Below are 24,355 nucleotides of genomic sequence, written 5' to 3'. Positions count from 1 at the left end.
GCGCATGTTAACGCCTGAAATAATCAAAATTACTCTGGAGTCCCCCTCTAGATCATTCCTCATAATCATATTGTAGATTAATTTTTAGTATTTTGGCTCTTGGTTGTCAGTTTTTCTCATCTCATACTATAGATAAAGCAGTGGGAAGTGAGACTAGTCACTAAAGAAAAGCTATGTGAAAACTAGTTTAGGTGAAATTTATGCTTTGTACGCATGTGTGGGAAAAGGAGAATTTCAGTATGGCTAATTTAGACAAACCTACTAGTGCCATTGTCAAGAGGTATCTTCCTAGCTGGTGCGACTTGGAAAATTTTCCTAAGAGATGCATTGTGATGTTTACGAGCACCAGCATGTAACACGTTAAAGGCGTCCTAAACCTCCTGAACCACCTTTTCATGTAATCATTGAATGAGCTTAGTATCGAAGTTTATTGGCTCATGAATTTATTGCAGCAAAATTTTTTTGAGTCTGTCTTGTACAAGCGGAGTTACAGGGAGTTGTCACACGCTTTAAAGGGGCCCTGCAACACTTTTTCAGCATGGTCAGAAAACGCTGCCAATCGGTAGTCAAGGCTCTTAAAAACATATGAGCCAAATATTATAGTGCAGCACGCAGCCTGGAATTTACAATTATTTCTCAAATTCAGCCAGAAACCTCTCCCTCTTCTTTCTACAAATGATGCCATATGCCAAAATTACTGCGCCATATACCCAAAGTCCACGGCTGTTGGCTGATCTGAGCATCGTGAGCTGCATAGTTATCGTGGCCACCGCGGGATGCCCGTTCGCACGCTTGTGATCACACTGAAAGTAAGCCGCACATTTGAAGAAAAAAATAAAAAGAAAGTGCTCAAGGACACACGCTGACAAAGGGATGCATCTTCTTGCCCCCTTGTCATCACCCTCCCTGCATAGCTTTCTGCACGGTCGCTGGTATGAAAGGAGAGAGAAACCGTTGAAAAGCGTGTGGCGAATCCCTGTAACTCTGCTCTTACTTGGATTCGAAAAATTTTTGCAGCAGTCGCTCTTTTAATGAAGCCGTAATATGATTACTTAAAAAAGTGTTGCAGGGCCCCTTTAAGTGCGTTTTCTCTTCTTTTGTCTCAAAGAGCATGCTGGAAGCTACACAGGGAGGGATGACACAGGAGACAGGAGCTATATCAGCACGTGTCATGAACTTGATAGCGTGTCACAAAATGCATTTGCTCACTTCTCGTGTGATTCCTCTGTACACCAGGGCTGCTACTGTATACTCTTAGCACGCTATAGAGCGCAGTGCTGACACGCGATGGCCTCTTGCGGCAAGAAGCACGTCTGATCCAAACGCTGCTCTTGATTTATGCCAGCTATTGGCCAAGAACAACGATCTGCTCTAAGATGAAATAGAGCTGGCACTGCCCCTCCGAAGAGAGTGAGGGCGGTCCTCTGTATGAAGAAAGGGGGCTTTAGGAAGTGGCAACTCCACGCTCCGCTTGGTACACTCTCTTGCCACGCATGACTAAGATTTGGCTGGGCTGTTCATAGCAGCGTTTGCTTTCCGCAGTATGTGGGTTTTCAGCAAGCATGAGGACCACTTTCAGGACCACTTTCAGTAACTTTCTTCATTGGATTGAATTGACTCACTCAGTGGCTCTCACTTGCAACATTAGTTTCCAATGCCTTTTTGCACTGTATGGGAAGTAAGTGTAAAAATTTTGAATGCACTTTGGTGAAATTTTACTTTGGCAATAAGGAATAAAAATTGCTGGTAGGGCATTACAGATAGTTTGACTAGTACTTCTGGCCTGAAATGATAAACTAGTTTGCTGGTTAGCTAGTTGCAGTGCAATAGAAAATTGGGTTGCATTCCTGGAGTAACCTCAATTGCAGTAGAATGTTGCACTTGTCACTCGTAAATATTGTGATGACTTCACTAAGAGGGGATTCTAGTGGTCATGTCTGTTGTGCTTTTAACTGTCCTTGGCTATGATGTTGCTGCTTTCAGCTTACAGTACTGCCATTCCTTTGCAGAAGACAACGCTGACTCTGATTGCACACATCAATGCTGTTTATGCATCAAAAGGAATTCCAGTCAACTTTGCCAAAGTGCTTGCAAGTTGTGTACGACTATTTTATTTACTGTACATGTTTAATTCGACTAGTGCAGTGAATCTAAAAGTTTTTTAAAGGCAAATATTACTTCTCTTTCAGTCTGTCTGCCCTTTGGAACTGCTCTGTCGTCTACATGCTGATGGTGTCATGTGCATTGAAGATTACATTGCACTGTGAGTAGTTCAGGAACGTGCTGTCTGTTTCCCCAGCTTAACTGTCTGTATATTGTTTTGTCTAACATCTTCATACTGCACCAATAATGCAGATTTATGTCGTGCATACAGTGCCATGACTGCATTTCAAGACAGTCACGAACCTATTGATCTTTGATGACACGGCTCTCTTCGGTTTTATCTGGGCGACCATTAGATTTTAACCAATCCTCCCAATTGTGTGGGCACAGCTTCAGAAAAAGAAGTATGATACAGGGTCTACTTCACCACAAGACAGCTTTGTTATGCAGCCAAGCATAACAAGGCCTTCTCAGCTTCAGATGCTTGTGTCTAGCTGTTGCCAACTTTGTTGCAGTAATGTCCAGAACCCTCAAGTTATTGCAGACCTGAGCAGAAGCCTGTTTGCTGCTTGTCAACATCTTGATAAGAGTGAACCGTCTGCATTCACATTCTCAGGTACGCGTGTGTTTTGGAGAAATTTCAAATTATATTGACACATGGTGTCTTTACCTTTTCTTTTTTATATTCCTTGCTGTTTTTTACAGTCTTTATATGTGCCCTCGTATCCAGTGCTTATTCAACATCAGACCACAGTGATTCAAGCTCTGTAAGAAAGGTATGTTGCTTTATTGTTCTCATGTTTTGTCGCGCATTCATTGGCAACAAGAAAATCGTATGGAATAGTTTTGGCACTGATACACCTGGGTTCAAAACAAAAGGAAGCACAGGACATACAAAGTGGTTCTTATGTTCTATGCCCCTTCTTGTGTCCGTGTCTATCAGCGTTGAAGTGATTTCAACATGAATGATGAACCAACTCCCCCAATCACTGCTCAGTTCAATCCTGTTTATCCTGCATGTGAGTTAGTCTGTGCTTGGTGGCATGTTAGGCAAGAGCAGAAAGGTAAGAATTCTTGTGCATGAGCACCTGGAAGTATGCCCACTGGGGACATAAAGAATCAAATAGTAATAAATAAATGAATCAATATAAAAATCACTAGACTGTGGGAGTACGGGTAAAGCAGGGAGTACGTATACAGTAAAAGCTCGTTAATTCGGATTTCTAGGGACCGGAAAAAATGTCCGAATTAACCGAATGTCCGAATTATCGAATGGTCGAAATAAACACAATAAATGCACGAGTTTTTTCAACATACCTTTACTTAACAAAGTAATCGCGGATGCTTGTGTTTTCGAGCAGAAATTCGCGCGGACAATTTTTCTGAGCCCTTCAAGGTGCTCAGCAGCTCGCATGATGTCTGCATACCGCAAAAGTTTCACCCGTCATCCACGCTTTTCGGTTGGCACGGTAATCCACGGGAAGATTGTTGTTCTTAAAGCAGCGTGGCTTTTGAACCTTTCCGATAACGAGAAGCGGCAAGCGCTCTGTTCCCGTCACGTTGGGGGATAAAAGTACGGTTACTCGTTCCTTGCTTCTTGCCGCCGATTGAAGGATCCCCTTTCATCACTCTTCATCACTTCTTGTCGGGAGAGCCCGTTATTCAGAGCACGCAAAATTTCTACTTTGGTGGTGAAGTCCTTGGCCTCGTACTTGGGCCGCTTCGCCGGCGTTGCCATCGGCGGAGAGTGCGGTCGCACGAGAAGTCGGCACAAAAGCACCAGCAACGATCAAGCTAAAGGAGCCGTACTGAAACTTTCCTCGATAAATCGGCGATCAACGATGCAGCACACCAACGGGAACAAAGCAACAAAACCCACACGCGAAAAAAAGGCGTTCAACCAGTCTCAATCCAAGCCAAGTCGATAATTGATGTCCATGGCGATGCTGCGTTTGAGCTTCACTTCTGTCCCGAATTGTTCTTTTTTCGTTTTCGAGCCTCGCCAGCGGCCCGAAAGTCGCCGAATTAACCGATTTGCGGTCAAATCTGTCCGAAATAACGAGCGCCCAGTCTCATAGAGTGATGCGTATATTTACAGGGACCAGATGACGTGTCCGAATTAACCGATTTTCCGAATTAACGAGAGTCGAATTAACGAGCTTTTACTGTAGTAGCAAAGCAAGGTACATCCTCACGCAGGGCCTCTTGTTATATCTACCATCTTTAGAAGTGTGCGTAAAGGACTGGCTGTACCTGCATTTGTGTTATTCTTACTTTTTCATTTGTATACAACTGACTAATGGTTTTATCTCTACAATGGTGCCTTTTACTTGTTGGTAAACTAATATGAGGCTCATTCATTCATTCATTGACAGATGTGGTCCCAACAGTGGGACATTGTTTGAAGAAAGAGGTCAAAATTTTCTTTTTACAGGGATTAGTCAAAACTATAAACAGTCGAAAAGAGAAAGAGAGTGAGTGAAAGCAAACTTGTATATGTTGACTAGCATGAAACAGTACATAATGTAAGGACAACATGTAAAGCTATAGTTCTATGCAAGCAGCAATATCTAACCAAAAATGTACTTCTACTGCTCTAGAAACAGTGTATCCAGCTGCCTCCTAAAGATGACATCATCTTTAATGTTTTCTGCATCATCAGGAAGGTTGTTTCATAGTACATTGGCACATGGCTATGCAGGTGTACCAAATGCATAGGTGTGATTTGAAAAGAGAGATTATTGTGAAAATGGCAGGAACTGAGGAGGAGTAACATTTAAGAAGGGACAACAAAGAAAGCTGTTTGCTGTTGATGAGTTTGTGACAGACAAGCAGGCGAAATATTTCTGCACAAATCCAATGGAAGGGATTGTGATTCTTTGATATTCGTTGCTCTAAAATTTCTCCTGTAATTATTGACACTACAGCAGACATTCTGATATTTTAGTTTGCTTTACATTGTCAAATAGCGAAAATGAATCCCGACTCTTGTGTTATTGTATCCCTTATGGTCAGAGTACATCTTTTGGACGCTGTCTGTCGCCAATTTTCGCTTTAGCAGTGTTGAAATGATCTAATAATTTTCAGCAGTTTGCCATATAAAAGTGCAAAAGTGATTGTTTCGGAAATGCTGCAATCAGATTTTGTACCTGTGTATATTTGTTCCTAACGTTATGTCTCCAGGATTTTATGAAGATTATGACATAGTTTGAATACAGGACATTTTTTTTACTTTGTTATGTGATCCTTAAACCACCGTTTACTGTATACCTTAATACATGAATGTACATTTGTAAGCCAGTGCTTTAGTTATTGAATGTAGTTGTTATGGTTGCACCTTTGTACAAATTGTGCCATGATCTAAAGCCCTAATTATGCTACAGTCATGGAGCTGGTACTGATATTGCATGTTTAGACTTGAAGGTTTTTTAGGCTTAATGGTGGTTGTACATTTCTGCTCTATCCTTGATTTTTAATGTGAGAGTAGCTTGATTTCCTATTTATGTGTTTTCTGTTTTGTTAATGTAATAAAAAGTGAAAGGTTTAGCTTTTAAAATTCACTTTTCTAATTTCTATAAACTTACAACTTTTTATGTAATTGTCTTCTATAAGTGATAAATTTTATTCTAGTCTTTTTTTACTTTGCACTGAAGTGAAGTTCTACTTTTGTTCTAGGTTTGCTGGACCATGTTGGAAACTCTCCTGCAGCGTGAGTAGTTTTCATTGGTTAGCTAAAAAGAGTTGGCTTTAGCAATTAAATGGCTTGGTAGAAATGTTGCAGACTTGCACAAGATACTTAAAAAAATGTATTGAAGATAACTTACTGAGTATTGCACAGAAAAATGATTTGAGTATAGTACTGGTACTTGGAAAAAGTATTTTGTTACGTGGAAGATATACTCCCAAAATGCATTTTCTTGTAAAATTCATAAAGAGGTACATAGAAATAGTCGACTACCAAAAAGCTTTGCTGGCTCGCAAGATAAGTTACTTCTTGAACTGCTCATCTGGCAGCTTGCCTCTGTTTTTCTTCAGAACATTGCTCCTGATGCCAAAAGGTGCTCCACGAATGCACTAGAAGGGATGGCTACAATATGCCGTAAAAGTTTGTGAAGTTCTGGGTATTTTAAGACAGCTGTGACTCCCGTTGTCTTGTTTCTGCAAAGGTACAGCCGTCAACAAGCTTAATACGAACGCTCTGCGGCCTGGCCGCATCGGCTTGTACTGACACCAGTGCCGCGAAGTGTATCTCGGTATGTTCGCGGCAGCTGACAATAGCTGGAGTGCTGCTTTATTTGACTGGTCGACTTATCTTTCGCTTGCGTCTGACCGGCGGGGAGAGTGCGCTCACTATCGACAGCTCCAGCTGTCGTCAGCCGCTGCAAACATGCCGGCCAACACTTTGTGGCGCTGGCCTCAGTCCAAGCCGGTCCAGGCCATGCTGCAGAGCATTCGTGTTAAGCGTGATGATGGCTGTGCATGGGTACGATAGGGGCAGCTAAAACCATTTTGTTTGGACAGGCACTGACTCCATCAAGGCGAAAAGGTCATCCTGCTCTGCTGCAGAGTACCATTCTTTCGTTGTTTCGCCGTGTATAGTTTGTCTCGCTGCGGCAAACTTGCCTGCTTGTGTTGAGGATCCACTTTCTTTTGTGTATGAGCTCACGAATTGCTTTAAGTGTCATACCACAAGTTACATAGTTTGACCAGGATGTAAGGGAGCACATGCCTTGTCAAATTTGTTCTATCCAAGCCTGTGTCAGTTTGAGTGTATGCAGCCTTACGGCTTGCTTATGTTAAACAGAGGAATTGTGCCTGTAGCGGTCAGGTCTGTTGTGTTCTTTTGCTAGAGGATATTCCCTACAAGTATTTGAAATACTAAGAACAAGATACTTCGAAATGTATTTTAAGTTGCAATAAATGTATTCCTCACTAAAAGTATTTCTAAGGTGTTGAAATACTTCAAAAAATTATTTAGCATAAGGTAACTTAAGTAGTATTTAAAATATCTGCAAGTCCGGATTGTTGACATTTGGGGGAAAATGATGAGGCCCAGTTGTCCTTTGGAATTTTTTTAATGTCAAGGAAGAAAAAGAATAGGAGGCCCAGGTAATCATCATCATCATCATTGTCAACCTATTCTTACGTCCACCGCATATGAAGGCCTATTCCACTGATTTCCAGTTTATACTGTCTTATGCAAGCTGATTTCATTTTATGCATGCAAGTTTCCTAATTTCATCACCCCACCTAACCATCTGCCATCCTTGACAGTGCTTTCCATTCCTTTGTACCCGTTCTGTCATTCTAACATTCTGTGAGCTGTTGTACCGGTCGTCAGTTAGAGTGATGGAATAGGTGCCAGAAGTACGAGCTAATAAATGTTTTTGTAATGGATATTTTGAGAGTAGATAACTGGGATTATCATAGCTCTTTAAATATTATGCGGTGTGAAAGAAAGACATCTTCATGCAATGCCACGCTGACAAATCCACATGGTATTGTTTTCAACTGTTACTGTCAAGGTATTTTGTCTCTATAAGAGAAATAAATAGGAACACAGCAGTCAAAGATATACAATGAGTTTGAACTACTGCCATAAAAGTATTGCATGAATTATATGTATTTTTGTGTTAAGGAAAATACAGGGTGTTTGAAGAGATGTGTCGGAAAATTTTCAAAAATAACGGAAATGTGATATTTGCTTGCTACCTTTAGAATCACTCTTTCTAAAGTGGAAGACATGTCAAAATGACTAAAGACATTATTTACAGCATCAATCGCAAAAATTAAAGAATAAACTTTTTAATTAGAGGAGATAGGCGGTAGGGTACAATGGGAGATTTTAAGTCCTTTCTGTGAAGAACCCATTGTCGCTTTGAGATTTCCAAAAAGTGGCTGCTGGCAATTTTTGCAGATTGATGAAATTTGACCGAATTCGCCAGCAAAACTGAAACAGAAGCGCCCAAGAGTGCAACTGCCATACCTTAGCAGATGCCCAGAATGATGACAGCATTTCCGATAGCGATTCCATTGGTGTTAGTTCTATAATGGCATGTGCAGCCCGCCACCCACGAAGTGCAGTACATTGGTGATTGATTTTAACGATGCTTGCTTCTTGTGGACTTCTCGGAAGGGTATGGCAACTGTGTTCATTGGCGTTTTGGTTTTGGTTTCGCCAGCAAAATTGGTTGGATTTCAACTTTCCGCAAAAATTACCAAAATTACCAGCAGCCACTTTTCGGAAATCTCAAAGCGGCGATGTGCTGTCTCCCATTGGACCCGACCATCTGTCTCCTCAAGTTAAAAAGTTAATTAATTTCAGTGCTATAATTATTGCCTTAGTTAATCTCTTCAGTCATCTTAAAGTGTCTGCCACCACAGAAAAAGTAATTAATGCCGAAGGTGGCGAGCAAATATCGCAGTTCCCTTATTTTCAAGATATTTGGATGCATTTCTTGAAAGACCCCATATTTTTAATAGTCTTGTCACGAGGGTGAGTTTGCAACTTATCAGCTTAGCTGTGCTCCATATAGCTTAATGAAGCCTTTATACCATAATTACATGAAACAAGTTGTTTCATACCTGTTTTTTATATGGTATTGTGCCGAGTCATGTTGCCTGAGATGGTCAGCTAAATTGCTTGTTCCAAGCTTCTCGTAATATTAAGCAACATTTTGCCTTGATGTCTTTTGCACATATGACCTAGCATTGAGCCGCAGTCTTGACTGCTAAAAATATTTTGCTTGTTGGTCACTGTGGTGCTGCCATTACTTTTTTTGCAGGGCTTCTCAAAGCTAACGAAGAAGGACAACCCATAACCTGGTAATGTGAAAAGAGTGATAAATCACACAATGTTTTGGCCTCTCCCTTTCTCCTTTCTTTTGAATGCTAATGTTAAAATTATTTTTTTAGTGGGGATCTCCTGGGACCTGTGTTGCAAAGTCCACTTGTGCAGCAGACTGCTATACTCTCTTATGTTCAGGAGTTGTTGGCTTGCGTCTTGGCATACAATCCAGTATACAAAGGTGGGCTGATGTCATGTTAGGTGGCGACTTTCACCATCCACCAATAAATCGTTCACTGTCTTCTACCCAGTTACTCAAGCGATGTCAAGCCATCACAACTGGACTTACAAAAAATGTTCCCTGTGGCTCCTTGGAATATTCCAGAAGGTGGTGTACCTATCATTATTGTTTAATGTGGTTATTGTTTTATGTTCAGTTGCTTTTACTGTTTCTCTGCTTACATGATAAAATGTTGAAGTAGATGAACGAATCAGCAGTCTCACTGCATCATCTAAAGGGTCATTAGTGTGATAGCATTGATTTTTATGTCGCCTTTACTGATGTTATTCACTTACCACATATTTAATATTCATCATGCCTTTGCTATTTGCAGACACTGACATTTCAAGGTAGAATGTTGAGCCGAGTGAAAATATTTGTAGCCTTTCTCATCCTCATGGTTATGAATCATGATTGATTCATTATGCTTAAGTGTTAGAAACAGTGACATTTTAGTTTTTTTTTCTTTTTCTTTCCTTTTTTTTTGCCTCGCAAAGTACAAGTGTCCTGGTCGAAAAATGTAGCGTAGAACTGAAATATGGGTTCTTGAATGGCAGCCAATTCTGACGTGATCTATAGTAGGTAACACCAACCATGACGTGGCAGTGCACTGCTAGAGCTGAGACAACATTCAAGATTCCAGCACACTTAGCCTAGATGTATCTCTGTTCTTGTCACAGCAGTTAAGAGCTCAAAACATCGTTTGCTCCTTTGCCTCATTTGTCTGTGCATTGTGTTGCAGTATGCTGTTTTGTTGCTGTTGTCGTCACTGTGTCATGTCACTGCCACTGCCATCTTTGTCACTATTTCAATGTTGTGTGTAGTTGGGGAGAACACAAATAAAATTAGTCTTAGTAAAGGAGTTTCACAACAGTATCTGGAGCAGCTGCCATCACAGTCTAAGATTGGTGTGTACGATAAAGAGGATAGTTAAGGGCGGACACAGATTTTCAAACAGTTTCCTTACGTATAGATTTTACTGAGAGTTGGTGCTCGTTATTTGTATCGACATTCTGGTTTCAAATACGGCCAATGGCCATAAACTTTTTCTTCCTTCTTTTGGCACCCAAAGGCCTATGGACTGTTCTGCAGGTGAGCTTTTTTTAAGAACTCGGTGCTGTGGTGAAAATTTGTTAAATGGAAGAAGGTGGATATATTTAAAAAATACAATAAAAATACAAAAATACAATACAATGTTCTAAATCAAGGCCGCACAGCTCAAAACCAGTAAGGGCTGACACAACCTCTCTGAGAGCCACACTCACAGTTTTGTGGGTAGTGCTGCACCACTCTTGCTTGCAGGGAAGTGGTCTGTGTTCGGTTTTATCGCTCATTGCTGTTCTCAGTACGTCTTGTGATGTCATGGTCAATTAAGGCCAAAGGAGAGTTCTGCTAGATGTTAGCTGTGCTTCCACATTTGTTATAAAGTCCTTACAAAACTGAAAAAAGAGATGTTCTTGCTGTACAATGTTTAGCTCTGGTGAACCATGTCGCTTTGCTTGTCATGTTTGAATAATGATAATTTCTGTGGTTTTTATGTGCCAAGACCATAATATGATTATGAGGCATGCCTTAGTTAGGGACTCCGGATTAATTTTGACCACATGGGTTTCTTTAATGTGCACCTAAATCTAAGTACCTACACTGGGGTCCTTGCATTTTGCCCTCATTGAAATGTGGCCATTCTGACCAAGAACTGAACACACATCCTCTAGCGTAGCAGCGCATTATGTTCAAATGATCTGAATATCATTGCTAGAACTCTAAGGAAAGCTGGTTGTCATGTTCTGATGATTCACTGTCATGTTATCTTTTCCATGGGAATGAATGTTCATCTTTGAATGGTAAAATAATGCCTGATGCTAGAAATTAGAGATTGATCATAAAACTCAGCGCTTTCACCATCAGATTATACAAGAAGTAGATGTGACTTCAATCGTACATATATCTTGAGTTGTGCTAGCAGCATGTCAAGAAATCGGGCTGCTGCTTCCCCTGGTCACTTTATTGTGACCTTCGTAAGATGTATTGACGAAGTGCTGCATGCTCTTTGTATCTTTGCATATACAATACTGTAAAAAGCTTGATGTTGTAGATCCAAGTTTACTTGATCCAAGGAATCATTAGTTTTGCTTACTCGCAATGCATTGCCATATGAAGAAATACCTATTTGTGAACATTGAAGTCATATTAATATGCCAAAGCAGAAGCATAGAGTCATGCCTGTTACTTGTGATTCATTCAAAGCATATGTGCAAGCACATGTTCATAAGTCATAGATGTTGCATCAATAATGTAATCTTGCTCTAGGTAACTTAACTAGAACAATTGGTGGTTGCACATTCTACCTCATCCATTCCCAACAGAAGATTCCAAAAACCTGCACCTTTTTTGTTTTAACATACTTAACGCCATCACCGATTAATGTTATGTAGTATGCTTGGTGGCCAAAATATTTTTCTCCGAATATAACGATGTATTGATTACAGCACTCAGTGCACCACAGGAGTGTTGTCTTGGCCATGTGCTGCTAAATATGCACTTGTTGGCCTCATGTACATTGTGTAACCCTGGTTTAGATGAATGGGTACCCAAGTTCCGTTCAGCTGCATATAAAATTTATCTGAGGGAGATGTAAACAGATATCTAAGACAGATTACTTATTTTTGCAAAGTTTTCTTACAGTAATTGATTACAAATATACTGTCATCAGAGCACTGCTTCCAGGACATTCACAAATCCCTCTTTCATACAGCATATTTCTGTCTCCACTGAGAAATTTTCACCTCTTATGACAGCTGATGTTAGGTACAAAAAATGTGAGAAATTCACGTTTAGTTAAAAAGAAAGCCTATAATAGAACAGTATCATTCTTATAAAGATTGCAGGAGAAAAAAAAAGTTGCATAGTACACAAGCACATGAAGAAAAGCATGAACCAATGTACAGTATGGACTTTTGATACATTGTCTCCGAAGGTTATGTTTCTTCTGTACTGCAAAAGTTTAATCTGTAAACTAGTGCTTTCATAAACATTTTTCCGCATAATTGACCCAAATTGCACTAATTATTTTGCAGTTTTTATGCACTATTTGAACAAGTGCCTGGCTGTTCCTAAGAGGCCATTGGCAAGCCCTCAGTACATCAGTGGCCATAGAGGTCAATAGTAATTGAATGTGACTTTGCGGTAGGGGTCAATTCCAATTGTTTTCAATTTGGCATTGTGTCTGTAGTTATTAAATATACTTGTAATAAGGTCACTGGGCTTATCGTATTGTCTGTGCATTTATCTTTTTAGAAAAAACAAATGCAGCACGAGTATCAAAGGATATATTGCTGCCTCCAAAATAATTTTAACACGAAAGTGTTTTATGCCAGGGTCCACCACGTGACGTATTTCCGTCACGGAAATGACGTCGAAAAAATTCACATGATCAGATGGCAAAGAAAAAAGGTTCCGTCAACGGGCATCGAACCCACGACCGCTCGGTCCGCAACAACAGATGCTGGGCACGCTATCCACTGCGCCACGGTCACAGACTCTAGAGGCTTTACAAACGCGCCTTTTATATCTACCACTCTCCCGGTCGGCGGAGTCGTGTTGCCCTCTGGGAGCGGTAAGGTAAACATTCCTGCCAAGTCTCCCGGATTACCCGGGAGACTACCGGATTTTGAACGTTTCTCCCGGTTGTACGGGTCATAAGAAAATCTCCCGGAAATCCAGTTTTGCCCCGCGCGTCCAGTGCTTTGTCGGGCCACATGAGCAAAGTTGTCTGGCCACGTAGTAGAAAGGATTCTTCTTCTTCTTTTTTTTTAACGATGGTAGAAAAGGTTCAACTCAGTTTCATTGCGCATGAAGTAGCTGTGCACTTTGTGCCGCAGTGCTGCCAACGCAAACATGTCATAGCGCTGCAGCCGCGTGTTGCTTGTGATGCGTACATAAAGATACATAAAAAAGGTGCGCTCTGTTTTCGCTAGGAGAGAGTGCTCGCAAGAATTATGGCGCAAACACAATCTTGTGATGCAGGTGGCTGTTGTTTGATGTCGTGGCGCGAGGTGGGACGTTTCGCGTACAGATGCGCTACACTCAATTTAAAAATTGATCCTAAATGTGTTATAGGTTATATCAGCCGTTAATATTTCGTAGATGATGTGTTTGTGTACACACAAATCTATCCTACAAGTTATCTCGCCTTCAAAATTTTATGTCACTACTGCTTTAAGTGGAGAGCCCAGCACTTAAAAGGGTAGCCGTTACCGATGTTTGTCGAGATAGCGCGTTCACCAGCGCTCGCGACCGTCCCCGTCTCAACGGTGCCCCTTATGGTCCCTTGCCCGACGAAATAACTGTTAAGCAAGCGACGACAGGCCTCGCACGCGGAGCGATGTTATCGCATGTGCCCTTCGCGCGACGGTGACGGCCGGGTCGTTTCATTGCTGCTTCAACCGCGTTCGTCCCTGGCGCTGGTGCGCTTTTACTCGCACGTGAAACAGACGATGCGTAAGCGATGTTAACGGTTTGGACTCTGTACAGATCAACGGCGACCGCAAAATCCCGCTGACAGTGTCCATATAATTGCTATCGCAGTACCCCCCCCCCCCGCGGGGTCGGCATACTTTATACCCCCCCCTCCTGCGGTCGACATATTTTATACCCCCCCCCCCCCCCCCGTTGTGAGTAAATCTCCCGGATTCCGTTTCTCCAAACTTGGCAGGTATGGGTAAAGTAATTCGTCATTACTGTGGCCTCCGCGATTAGCATCTGCAACGCGTTACACGTCCATCCCATTCGGCGCATTTTCAATAGAAGTTCGATTTTGTCAATGCCTTAACACACCACGAGGTGGCGACATTAGCCCAAGCGTCTTAAAGGCGTCGGCCTCGCTCATAGCATCACGTTAATCCAAACTAAAAATAACTGCGACGCGCGCCTGCCTCAGCTGGCTGTAACACCGAGTTCTCCACTCACGCACTCGTCCCGAGAAAAATCGGGGCCGGGCTACCGAGGCGGCACGACGCGCTTTGCGTTTCCCTCTAGTCCGGCTGTGGTGTTCAATCACATTTTAACATGCCGCGGGATGGCGACCGAGTTCTGCGTCCAATATGCGACGCTCTTCTGGCTCTCACACCTCGTTCTCTGATTACGCTTTCACCGTTAACTGCTACAGCTACCACACGGGTTTGTTTAATCATTTAACATGGACGTTAGTCGTCGGGATGGAGATGTACTGCCAATCATCAAAGTGGGTGCATACACGTTAAACGTTGCCATTAGCTGCCAGACATCAACATACACTGTGCAAACTCTCTTATATCAATGTACAGTAAACATTCAGTTACTTCTGTAAGAGCACACTTTACTTTCGTGTAATTCCGATTCCTATGACGGAGGGATCAACCATTTTTTAAATCATTATTTAAGTTTTACAAAGCAAGGAAACACGTTTTAACAAGGGATAATAAATTGATTTAGAGATTTATGAGGTCTATTGGCTAAGCTGATACTGGGTCACGCGTGCATTACGCGCAGGCATGCAGACACGGTATGGTAAAAAACTGCACAGGGCAGTCTTGGAAAAAGCATACAAAACATTGCTATGTATTGACAAATTTCTATGTGAACTTCCGTTTACTGTAACAGAAGAGTGTATATTGTAGTTCAACTTGCACACTCTTCCATTCATCTACAATACTTGGTTTTTTTGGCAGAGTATGCAGGTGCTCAATGTTGAGCAGGTGACCACTACGCTATGCAAGGCCCTCAATAGTAAAGAGGTGAACTGGTATATGTTGCTCACTGCCCTTTCTGTGTATGTCACCACATACCAAGATTGCAAGCTTCTTATTGGTGAGCTTGCATGTTCATTACCACTTGATAGGGCTCCTGCTGTTTTCAAGATGATTGATTCATGGTGTATGTACATGTAGTATGTGCATGTATGTATGTGTGACCACTGAGCCTTATTGCATGTATGTGTGGTCACTGGGCATTGTCTGTGCATTTATCTTTTTAGAAAAAACAAATGTAGCACAAAACAAATGTGGGTCTTTCTTCCAGAGCAGAACTTGTAGTGAATATGCAGTCCTCTTGTTAAATGCTTATTTCACTCATAGATGAATTTGCCACGTGGGCTCAAGAATTAAAGTATGTCAACTTCTTTTGTAAAATGTTTTAATTTGAATTTTTTGTGCAGGTCTCATTGAAACATTGCTGAAAGGTGCTTTTGAATGCCTGGACACTGAGAATCTAGTCAGTGCTTTTCTTTTGGCTAGACATGCATCACAAGAAGCTCCTCAGATTTTTCCTCCATACTCATCCTGGTTTGAGGTAATGCCACTGTTTTGTACGAAAAAATTTTGCTGCATATTCTAATTAATTCCCTACCTACTTTACTTTAAATTGTGTACCGTGGCATCATATAAATATACTGCTGTGGTGAGGTGCCTCGGTGCCTATATGACGACAATGAAACAGTGTTGAAAACATGCAAGCATGCACACTGGAAAAGAATGGCGTATTTTGTTGCGCGGTATTGTTTCTGCCAGGTTGTTTGTGCAGTTGCGGAAGGTGAGGATAACAAAGTTAATTAAACGGCAAAGATTACAAGGATACGCAGTCAGCGATGCTGTCAGCTTGAACCTCTGGGCTTCCTTTGGATTGATTCTAGTGTTACCCTAACATGATGGGACAGCATATTGATCTGTGTTTTTTGAAAACTCTGTTGTGTAAGAAGACCCTGTATGATGCAGACCGATGTACAAACTAGTTGAGTAATGTGAAACCATGGCAGACTAGTGCAAAGGAAGCTTTGCTTTAACCCTTTGCGGTCTGAAACCTTTACCTACCTCCCATCCGTTCTGGTCCGAAACTAAAGAAAGCAAAGCTCAAGTAAAAGAAATTTATTTGCGCTTTTAGACATGGCGCATAATCCAGTGAGAAAACGTGCACGTGAATCAACCACGAAAGAAGTCTGGCACTGCCCAACCACGGATTGCTGCAGCCATGTTGCATTGTCGGGAGGGGCCAGACAATGGACCTCAAAGAGTTAAAAGCATGAATAAAATGTACCATGGAATGTACTGCATAGCGCATGCATTGTCTGGTTTGGCAGCACCTGACAAAACAGTGCTATTTTGTTGTTATTGAATATTTTCCTAGGCACGAGAAGTGATTGCGATCCTGTCGGGAGAAGTGCGCTTACAGGAGCTGGTGAATGAGAGTTCTATACATACTTCTTTTGCATGGAATTTCCAAAGGGATGTTAAGTCTGTTTGATATCAACAATAATTTTATATGTTCTTACTTGATATATTCAGAATCTATTGCAGTTGCAGGTTTTGGTGTTGACAGTAGAGATTATGAATGACCCTCATGTTAGTCCAATTTTCCGGTTGGTTACACAGGTTGTGTTATTCAAGTGATTAGAAGTATGTTAAAGGGGTCATGAAGCACCCCTTGGGCTTGTTGAAAAAACACATCCTATGGAAAGCTGACACGGCTATGAACTGCTCAGCCAAATATTGCAGTCGTGCGCGCTGCGTAAAGGCTACAAGCGGAACGCGAAGTTGTTGTTTTCTGAGGCGCCCTCTTTTCGAACAGAGGCCGGTTCTCGCTCTCGTCGGTGGGCGGGGCGTCTGCCCATTGACGTCACGATCTGCCTGTTCACGTCGCAAAAGACATAGCATCCTCATTGGCCGATAGCCGACATAAATCGAGAGTGACATTCGGATCAGATACGCTTCTTGCCACGGGGTGCCGCCACTTGCCGGCGCCGCACTTCTCAGTACACGGTAGCCGCACTAGCACACGCGAACCACAGCGGGAGAGCGATCGAGTTTCATGACGCGCGCTGACGTAACTTCTTTCCCTCGTGCCATCCCTCCCTGTGTAGCTTCCAGTGCGCTCGTTGGCACGAGAAAAGAGAGAAAGCGCTGAGAGCGTGCGCCAAACCCTCGTAACTCCGCTCATTCTTGACTGATTCGAGAAATTTTTGCGGCAATCGATTCGGGAGGCAGTAAACTCCAATACGGAGGTCATTAGGTCATTAGTACTTGGAAAAGTGGTTCATGACCCCTTTAACTTTGTGTGGCATAGATACCGAAATATAAGCAAGAGACAATGAGTAAATGTAAATGGTAGCATTTTTTTATTTTTTGTGTCTGTGTTCCAGAAATACTTTGGATTTTCTGATACAACATATGCAAGCAGCTCAAGAACTTTTGCGTTCCTAGTGAAGTTTTTAAGTGAAATGGTTCCATTTGAACAACCTAAATACCTAAAGGTATGTGCATATTACATTTATTTTATGCAAAACGTGAAAGCATATTGGTTTTTCTTTGTTCTTGTGCAGGATTATAGTGTAGAAACTAGCATTTTATTCAAAGGGGTATGAAGTATTGAATATGTTGCAGTTCGAATAGAACTATTTATTTCATCGACATATGTGCACCTAAGAAAACTAATGTTGAAATAAAGCATTGAAATCAGCATAATGTATATGTGTACCTATGAGATGAGCAAGTTATGGGCTTCATGCTATATAAAATTTTACATAGGTTCTGCTGCATAACACACTAATACAGCAATATGTGAATTTGCAGTACATAATGCAACCATAGCTGTAGGTTCATAACAGAATATTCTATCATAGCATCCACTACAACAATGCATGTGCAGGCTGGATAAACTGCGCATTTACAGAGTCCATGTTGCACGCTGCATCAACAAACTGCATTTTGTGCCATGGTAAAGTGTTCCACCAGGATCCCTATGTGCTGCTTTGCAGGGGTCACATGCTCATGTGTACACCATGCTAGTGGAGCTAGTTGTTGGACTACTTTGTGCTGTCACCCCACTTTCACTTTATTGTCTCGTTTTCTGCTCTCTTGTCTTATCTGTAACCTGCAAAACTCATTTGCTTGGTGGCTGAGCTTAGTGCATTTTGAAATTTGACTAGGGCAAAAAAAAAACTCGCTTTATATTCAGAGCATGGTTCTGAGTGCTGCTTCAATTTGTCAGTTGCTCAGATGGGGAAAAAAATCATATATGGGCCATTATGGAGGCTTTGGAAGCTGTGTTGGCAAGACCATATTTGAAAATAAGTTAACTCTTACAGACTGCTTGGTATGCCCTTTCAGGCTCATCTCCAGAAGCCTGCTCATGCATCACCAAAGTGCCGTGTGATTTATCATGACTATGTGGCATTGGCAAAGACACGCCTGCAGGACTTTGAGGTTTGTTTTTATGCATGGTAATGTGTGTATGTTTTAAAGGGACCCTAAACCATCTCCGATATTTCATTAACATTTCAAGTAAACATGTATATCGACCTCAGAATGCTTCGTGATCAACAATGCCGAACGCAGCAGCGCTGCGAGTCATGGGTGCGTCAGGAGATCAAAAAACAATCCCGTGCTACTCTCCAGCCCTTTCAGGTATCATCAGCATGGGTTGTTATGTCACCAGCCATATGTGGTCGTGTCAGCAGCAGCAAGAACCTGTTTGTCTGCTAGCAGGCATGCTCACTCACTGCTCTTCCTCCTTGCATGATGAGGGGAGCCCGTGGTCATAAGAAAAGAGCTGACAAAGGGAGCATAGCGAAGGAAAGAGCGAAACGAGCGAGGGCCTCGTTTTGATCATCAAACACGTGTAACTCTACTATTACGGCGTGATTTCAAAAAATTCTCGTGGCTATGAGTTCATTGTAGACTCGTGCACAACTGCAACGCCACAACTAAATTTCGACCTCTGGGTGGTTTAGGGCCCCTTCAGTGCATGGAAGTAACTGATTGCTGTTCTTTTTCCTTACTCTTTTTGTTCCCCATTTTTCCTTAATATCATTCAGGTAGCTGATGAAAAAAATGCCCTCTCTGATGATGTGGAGCAATTGGTGAGTTAGGGCATGACCTTTTTTTAATAAGTCACTTAAACTCAGTAAGCACGTTTATTAACAGGTCCAGGTTCATGGCTTTGTTCAGAAATGTATAGAAGATTTTGCTGCAAAAGGAAAAATACCAAGGGCTGTCATAGAGGCCAGGTGTGTAAGGGAACTTGGATCTCTACATTTGGATGTGTAGTTTTAAAGTGAGTGAAAAATAATGCGTGTTTGATATTTACATTTCAGCATATTCAAGAAGCCATATTTTACGGGGCAGTTTCTTCCAGTCCTCCTAAATCCTAAGAATGTAATCACCTGCGTTTGTAATTTTAAATGTCTTAATTTACAGTGGTGTTAAACTGCACTGTTTTGTAACTGCTTCTCGTATTTCTTGCCCAGTTTTTAGAGCAACGTGAAGTTGTGTGCAGTATGGTCCAAGGACTGCTCCAGTATGTATGACTTTCAAATATAATGGTGATGTGCCTAACTGAGATCTCTTGCACATAATTTTTGCGTGTTCACTTTTTCGCTTTTCTTTTTACATTCTTTGTAGGCATGGCAAAATTTCCCAGGAGCGTTATGATAGGTTTGTCAATGACTGCAACAGCAAGGAAACTGGTAAAAAAATTGGGGAGCTCTTTACTATGCTTTTTGTACTTTGGGAGGAAAAAAAAAAAGCCACCGACAGCCTAATTTCAGTAAATGTTTTTTTGTTCATGATTGACTGCACCTTTATATCAGGTACCTTAAGGTATTTGGCTTAAAACATGACAGTGTAAAATCAGTATGCTCAGACTTGATTTGAAAATTTGGGAGTAAAATGAAGAATATGTTTTACAGGGTCTGTTTGTTTTGATATTGAGCTATATGAGAAACATGCATATATAGTTGTTGTGACTTTATTTGCAGGCATCTGAGCATCTCAGCATGCTGCTTTCATTGCACATAAAACAGCCACAACGTAACAACAGAGTATTGTTTAGCTGTAACTGCATGCAAAAGATAATGTTATGACTTATTTAACTGCCATTAGAATATGATTTTTGTTTTCTACAGATGATACAACATGTGATGTAGAAATGAATAGCGCAGTTCCTTTGCCTGAGCATTTGCTTGCTCAGCTCAGATCTGGAAGAATGCAAAATAAAGGTGAATTAATATATATATTTTTTCCCCTCTTGGTCATTGTGTTCTTTGGAAGCTTGTAATTTGAAAATATGAACACTTGCAGCAGTGTCAAAATGGCAGTAAATATGCATGAACATTTCTGCCAGAAACTCAGATTTCAGGTTAATTTTAACGTAGGGCGTGACAAAGGCTGCTTCTGTGGCTACAACTGTATGTGCCATGCAAATGTTGTAGCAGAGTGTGTTGATTGGGCACCATAGATTATGGACACCTTTGTGTGTTTTCATATTCACAGCATGTGTTGAGCTTTCTTTTGAGGCTGTTAGGCTTTCCCTGGTGGCGAGCACTTGCTCCTGTGAAGAGAAGTGTCATTACTTTCGCAAACATCAGAAAATGTGAAAAGTTTACCCTAAACATGATGGCAACTTGGGTGCTGTGTCTTGGCTCGTTAAATCAGATTTCATTGAGACTTGTTTTTGCTCTCTAGACTGTGAAGTTATCATCCTGAGAATGATTGAAGAAGTCAAAGGAAATGATCGAGAAGGTCAGGATAAAGCATTGAATCTTGAAGAAGAGCTTCCTTACTCAAAGGAAGTGTTTGAGGTGAGTCTGTAAAATGCACATATAAAATGAATGGTAGATTCTGCAAGCAAAGGGAGATTGAATGATCCCTGCTCAACCTGCAGACTAGGCCGAGCTCATGCTTTCTGGCCAGCTTGAGTCCATGCAAAGGTGTGTAACAGGGGCGTAGCCAGAAATTTTTTTCAGGGGAGGGGCTTTCAACCATGCTTTATTTATGTTTGTGCGTGCATTTGTATGTGTGTGTTTATATATACGCAAGCAAAACTGAAAAATTTCGGGGGGGGGGGGGGTTGAACCCCCCAAACCTCCTCTTGGCTATGCCCTTGGTGTGTAATGTACAGCAGAGAAGCAATCATGCTTCACATAGGTAACTTAAGTGTGTTTCACTTAAACTTCATTGTGCGAAATATCAACATTTGTTACAGGAATACCAAACACACATAAGGAAAACCCTTATTGTTGCTTGAATTGCCGTACTTACACTTTTTTTTTGTCAGTACATGTATGCGGCACAAGGCATACATGTACTATGGCACTAGGGCTGCAAGTCCACTGCACAGCAATTAGTGTGGAGGTAATTTCTGCAAGTCTTGCTCAACACATCCTGCATCACGAAATAGCACTATACTTGGTGTGTTTTTAACTGGTTGACTTAAAAGATGGCACAATTAATTGTTTTTACACATTCACATAATTAAGGCCCTGTGGCATGATAATAAAGATGGAAGTTGATAAAGCAAAAACAGCATGCAAAAGCTCTTGACTTATTGACATATTCAATGCTTTTAGGAACCTGTAATACTCCTGTGAAACTCTAAGAACTGGAAGAAGTGGAAACTTCAGGTGTTTCATGTGAATCAAACACTGTGTTATTGTGCAAGTGATTGAGCCTGATAGAAGAAATATAATAGCATATATGAGTGTTTCGGTACAAGTGTTATGTACCTGTTTACTTGTGCACAACAGCTGTAGAATTGTCAAAATGCTTGGCTTGGAATCACGTTATTGTTGATTTGATATCGCATGCACCCTTTAACAATATCTTTTTTTTTTGCTTAAGCTTAGATTAAGCTTTACGTTGTGCCATGCCTGAACCAAACCTTTTGTGAATGAATTGAACACATGTGGCCCATCTTTTAGCTCACTATAGCGAGATAACATTTTTGTGTTAGTACTTATTCCTTTAAATATTATATTATGCACCTAATTGTCAGTGGATTTTTCTCTAAACAGTAAATTTTAACATTTTTAAAACTTTTTCCTTCCTCATAGCAAACATTGACCTGGCAGTTGCTGTTTATGACTGGTTTTATGACATGCCCCTGGAGGCTTGGATCAATCGTGCATGCAAACAAAGCTGCACTAATCCATGACCTATTTTGTATTTTTGCCATCAAGATATTCTTGCATTAAAGAAAGCATGTGATGGTGAGGATAGCATGCACGTCTTGTAATAAACGCACATGTTACTGCAGCTTCTCCATCTTGCTATGGAAGCCTGCAGTCAACAACCACCACAACCCTGGATTCATTGTCTCCTCCTGGCAATGGGAAGTTCCCTGAGCACAGTCCACCTATTGGCTGTGTTTCTGTGGAGGCAACTTACAGCCACCAAGGTAATTTACGCGTGAATAAAGTGAATTCTTATGCACCAGGTGCACCACGCATTTGAGGACATAATGGAAGCCTTGGGAATGGTAACATGATTTCTGTCAAAATTATATATGTATAGATATCGGAGTTTTCAGTATTTACTGATAATTGGTAGGGAGGGATGCGTGCACAAAGAACCTGCTAATTCCATTTTAGGAATGAGTTTATATCATAAACTGTTACACTCATGAGTTCATTATGGCTGATCAAACAAGGTCTGCATCATACTACTGGGCCCTCCTGTATTGGTTGGGTGCTCGTGCTTGGTCAGTGTAAAAGCTCCCCAGCACTTATGGACGTGGGACATCCTGCCGAGCAGGGTCTTTCTTTCTTCCTATCTTTTTTTGCCCTTTTTTTTTTCTTTTCTTCAAGTGCGCCAGCATCCCCTGCACCTCTAACCCATCATTTGTCTCTTGTGCCTACTTTTCCGAGCAGTATAATGGGCCTCACTAACTATGTCATGATGAAAGGGAATTGGAAAAGGGAGTTTTTTACAATTGTATTCTTTGTATTCCTTGTATTGCTTTGTGCCGTTCTTGTATAAAAGGTGACTATAATTTATGATTGTCAGGAGATATATAGCAAATGACAAACACCTAATTGTGAACATGGGCCAGAAGTGAAATGGTGTAATGGGGCATAAATTGGACGGAATAGGATAAATTAGAAAGAGAGAGGGAAAGAACAGCGGGGAGAAAATAAGTTGGGTATTTGCTATCACTACTAGCACATTTCCCATGCAGAGTACCCCTGTGCATGCTCATAACCAGCTCATAACCAGAGAAATTGCTTCAAGAGGCAGAGACTGATTTTAGAGTAAATTTTTTGGTGGACCAGTGTCGAGGCATCCTTGAAATAGGTGCATAACTTGGCCCTCCCCAAAAGGGTATGCCAGTACCTGGCATGTACAGACCCGCACAAGATCTGCTCATATCCACATGCGATCACTTACGGAAGCATGCATAAAAAGTAACCCGAAAAGGGGATCTGTGAACACATTTAATAGCTCACATTACTGCGTGAAAAGTGAACCTTAGATCATCATCATCACTCTCAGCCTGTTTTAGTCCACTGCAGGACAAAGGCCTCTCCAAATGATCTCCAGTTTATCCTATCCTGTGCGAGCTGATTCCATTTTATCCCTGTGAACTTCTTAATTTCGTCACTCCATCTAACTCTCTGCCGTCCTCAACTGCGTTTCCCATTCCGTTGCTCTTACTGTCCACTGGTTGTCTGTCCTACGCGTTATGTGGCCAGCCCAGGTCCATTTCTTTCGCTTGATGTTAGCTAAGATATTTGTTACCCCTGTTTGTTCCCTGACCCATTATGCTGTCCTCCAATCCATTAATGTTACTCCTATCATTTTTTGTTCCATTGCATGGTGTGTGGTCCTCAACGTTTTCTCTAGTTGCTTTGTTATCCTCCATGTTTCTGCCCCATATGTAAGAACTGGCCGTATGCAGTGCTTGTACACTTTTTCATTTTAGTGACAGTGGCAGATTCCCTGACATTATTTGATAGTGCCTGCCGAATGCGCTCCAGCCCATTCTTATTTTTTGGTGAATTTCCTTTTCGTGATTAGGCTCTCCTGTTGGATCTTGTCCTAGGTGTACATATATATCCTTGTAGACACTCCAATGTATGGTATCCAATTGTGAACTCTTTTCTCTTTCGCCAGGCTATTCAGCATTATCTTTGTCTTCATCATACTCATTTTAGGCCTAATTTTCGCAATTCAGTTCTTCAGTCATTTTTGCAATTGGTTGCCATTGTTACTGAAAAGTACTATGTCATCCGCAAATCGTAGGTTGCTGAGACATTCTCCGTTAACCTTGATTCCTGCTTCTTCCCAGTCTAGCGGTTTAAACACTTCCTCCGAGCACGCAGTGAACAACATTGGGGATATTGTATCTTCTTGTCCGACTCCTTTTTTTATCATAATTTT

The 24,355-nt window shown here is 41.4% G+C and overlaps 1 protein-coding gene across 1 annotated transcript in view; it reads left to right on the top strand.

Moving 5' to 3' along the window:
- The window catches only part of LOC119375503 (Fanconi anemia group A protein), a 58,191-nt gene that overhangs the window by 6,027 nt on the left and 27,809 nt on the right, over positions 1 to 24,355 (top strand). The window contains exons 5-24 of the mRNA XM_037645690.2: positions 2,010 to 2,099; positions 2,190 to 2,263; positions 2,619 to 2,719; positions 2,809 to 2,879; positions 5,779 to 5,812; positions 8,889 to 8,928; positions 9,019 to 9,131; positions 9,202 to 9,278; positions 14,879 to 15,017; positions 15,364 to 15,497; positions 17,341 to 17,451; positions 18,308 to 18,403; positions 19,015 to 19,059; positions 19,124 to 19,206; positions 19,294 to 19,354; positions 19,447 to 19,496; positions 19,601 to 19,665; positions 20,104 to 20,196; positions 20,663 to 20,778; positions 22,233 to 22,373. Of these exons, the coding sequence (XP_037501618.1) occupies positions 2,010 to 2,099; positions 2,190 to 2,263; positions 2,619 to 2,719; positions 2,809 to 2,879; positions 5,779 to 5,812; positions 8,889 to 8,928; positions 9,019 to 9,131; positions 9,202 to 9,278; positions 14,879 to 15,017; positions 15,364 to 15,497; positions 17,341 to 17,451; positions 18,308 to 18,403; positions 19,015 to 19,059; positions 19,124 to 19,206; positions 19,294 to 19,354; positions 19,447 to 19,496; positions 19,601 to 19,665; positions 20,104 to 20,196; positions 20,663 to 20,778; positions 22,233 to 22,373 (1,734 nt within the window). The remainder of the gene's footprint in view (positions 1 to 2,009; positions 2,100 to 2,189; positions 2,264 to 2,618; positions 2,720 to 2,808; positions 2,880 to 5,778; positions 5,813 to 8,888; positions 8,929 to 9,018; positions 9,132 to 9,201; positions 9,279 to 14,878; positions 15,018 to 15,363; positions 15,498 to 17,340; positions 17,452 to 18,307; positions 18,404 to 19,014; positions 19,060 to 19,123; positions 19,207 to 19,293; positions 19,355 to 19,446; positions 19,497 to 19,600; positions 19,666 to 20,103; positions 20,197 to 20,662; positions 20,779 to 22,232; positions 22,374 to 24,355) is intronic.

Source organism: Rhipicephalus sanguineus, chromosome 1, assembly GCF_013339695.2.
Source record: "Rhipicephalus sanguineus isolate Rsan-2018 chromosome 1, BIME_Rsan_1.4, whole genome shotgun sequence".
NCBI lineage: Eukaryota > Metazoa > Arthropoda > Arachnida > Ixodida > Ixodidae > Rhipicephalus > Rhipicephalus sanguineus.
This window is presented reverse-complemented; position numbering and strand designations above follow the sequence as displayed.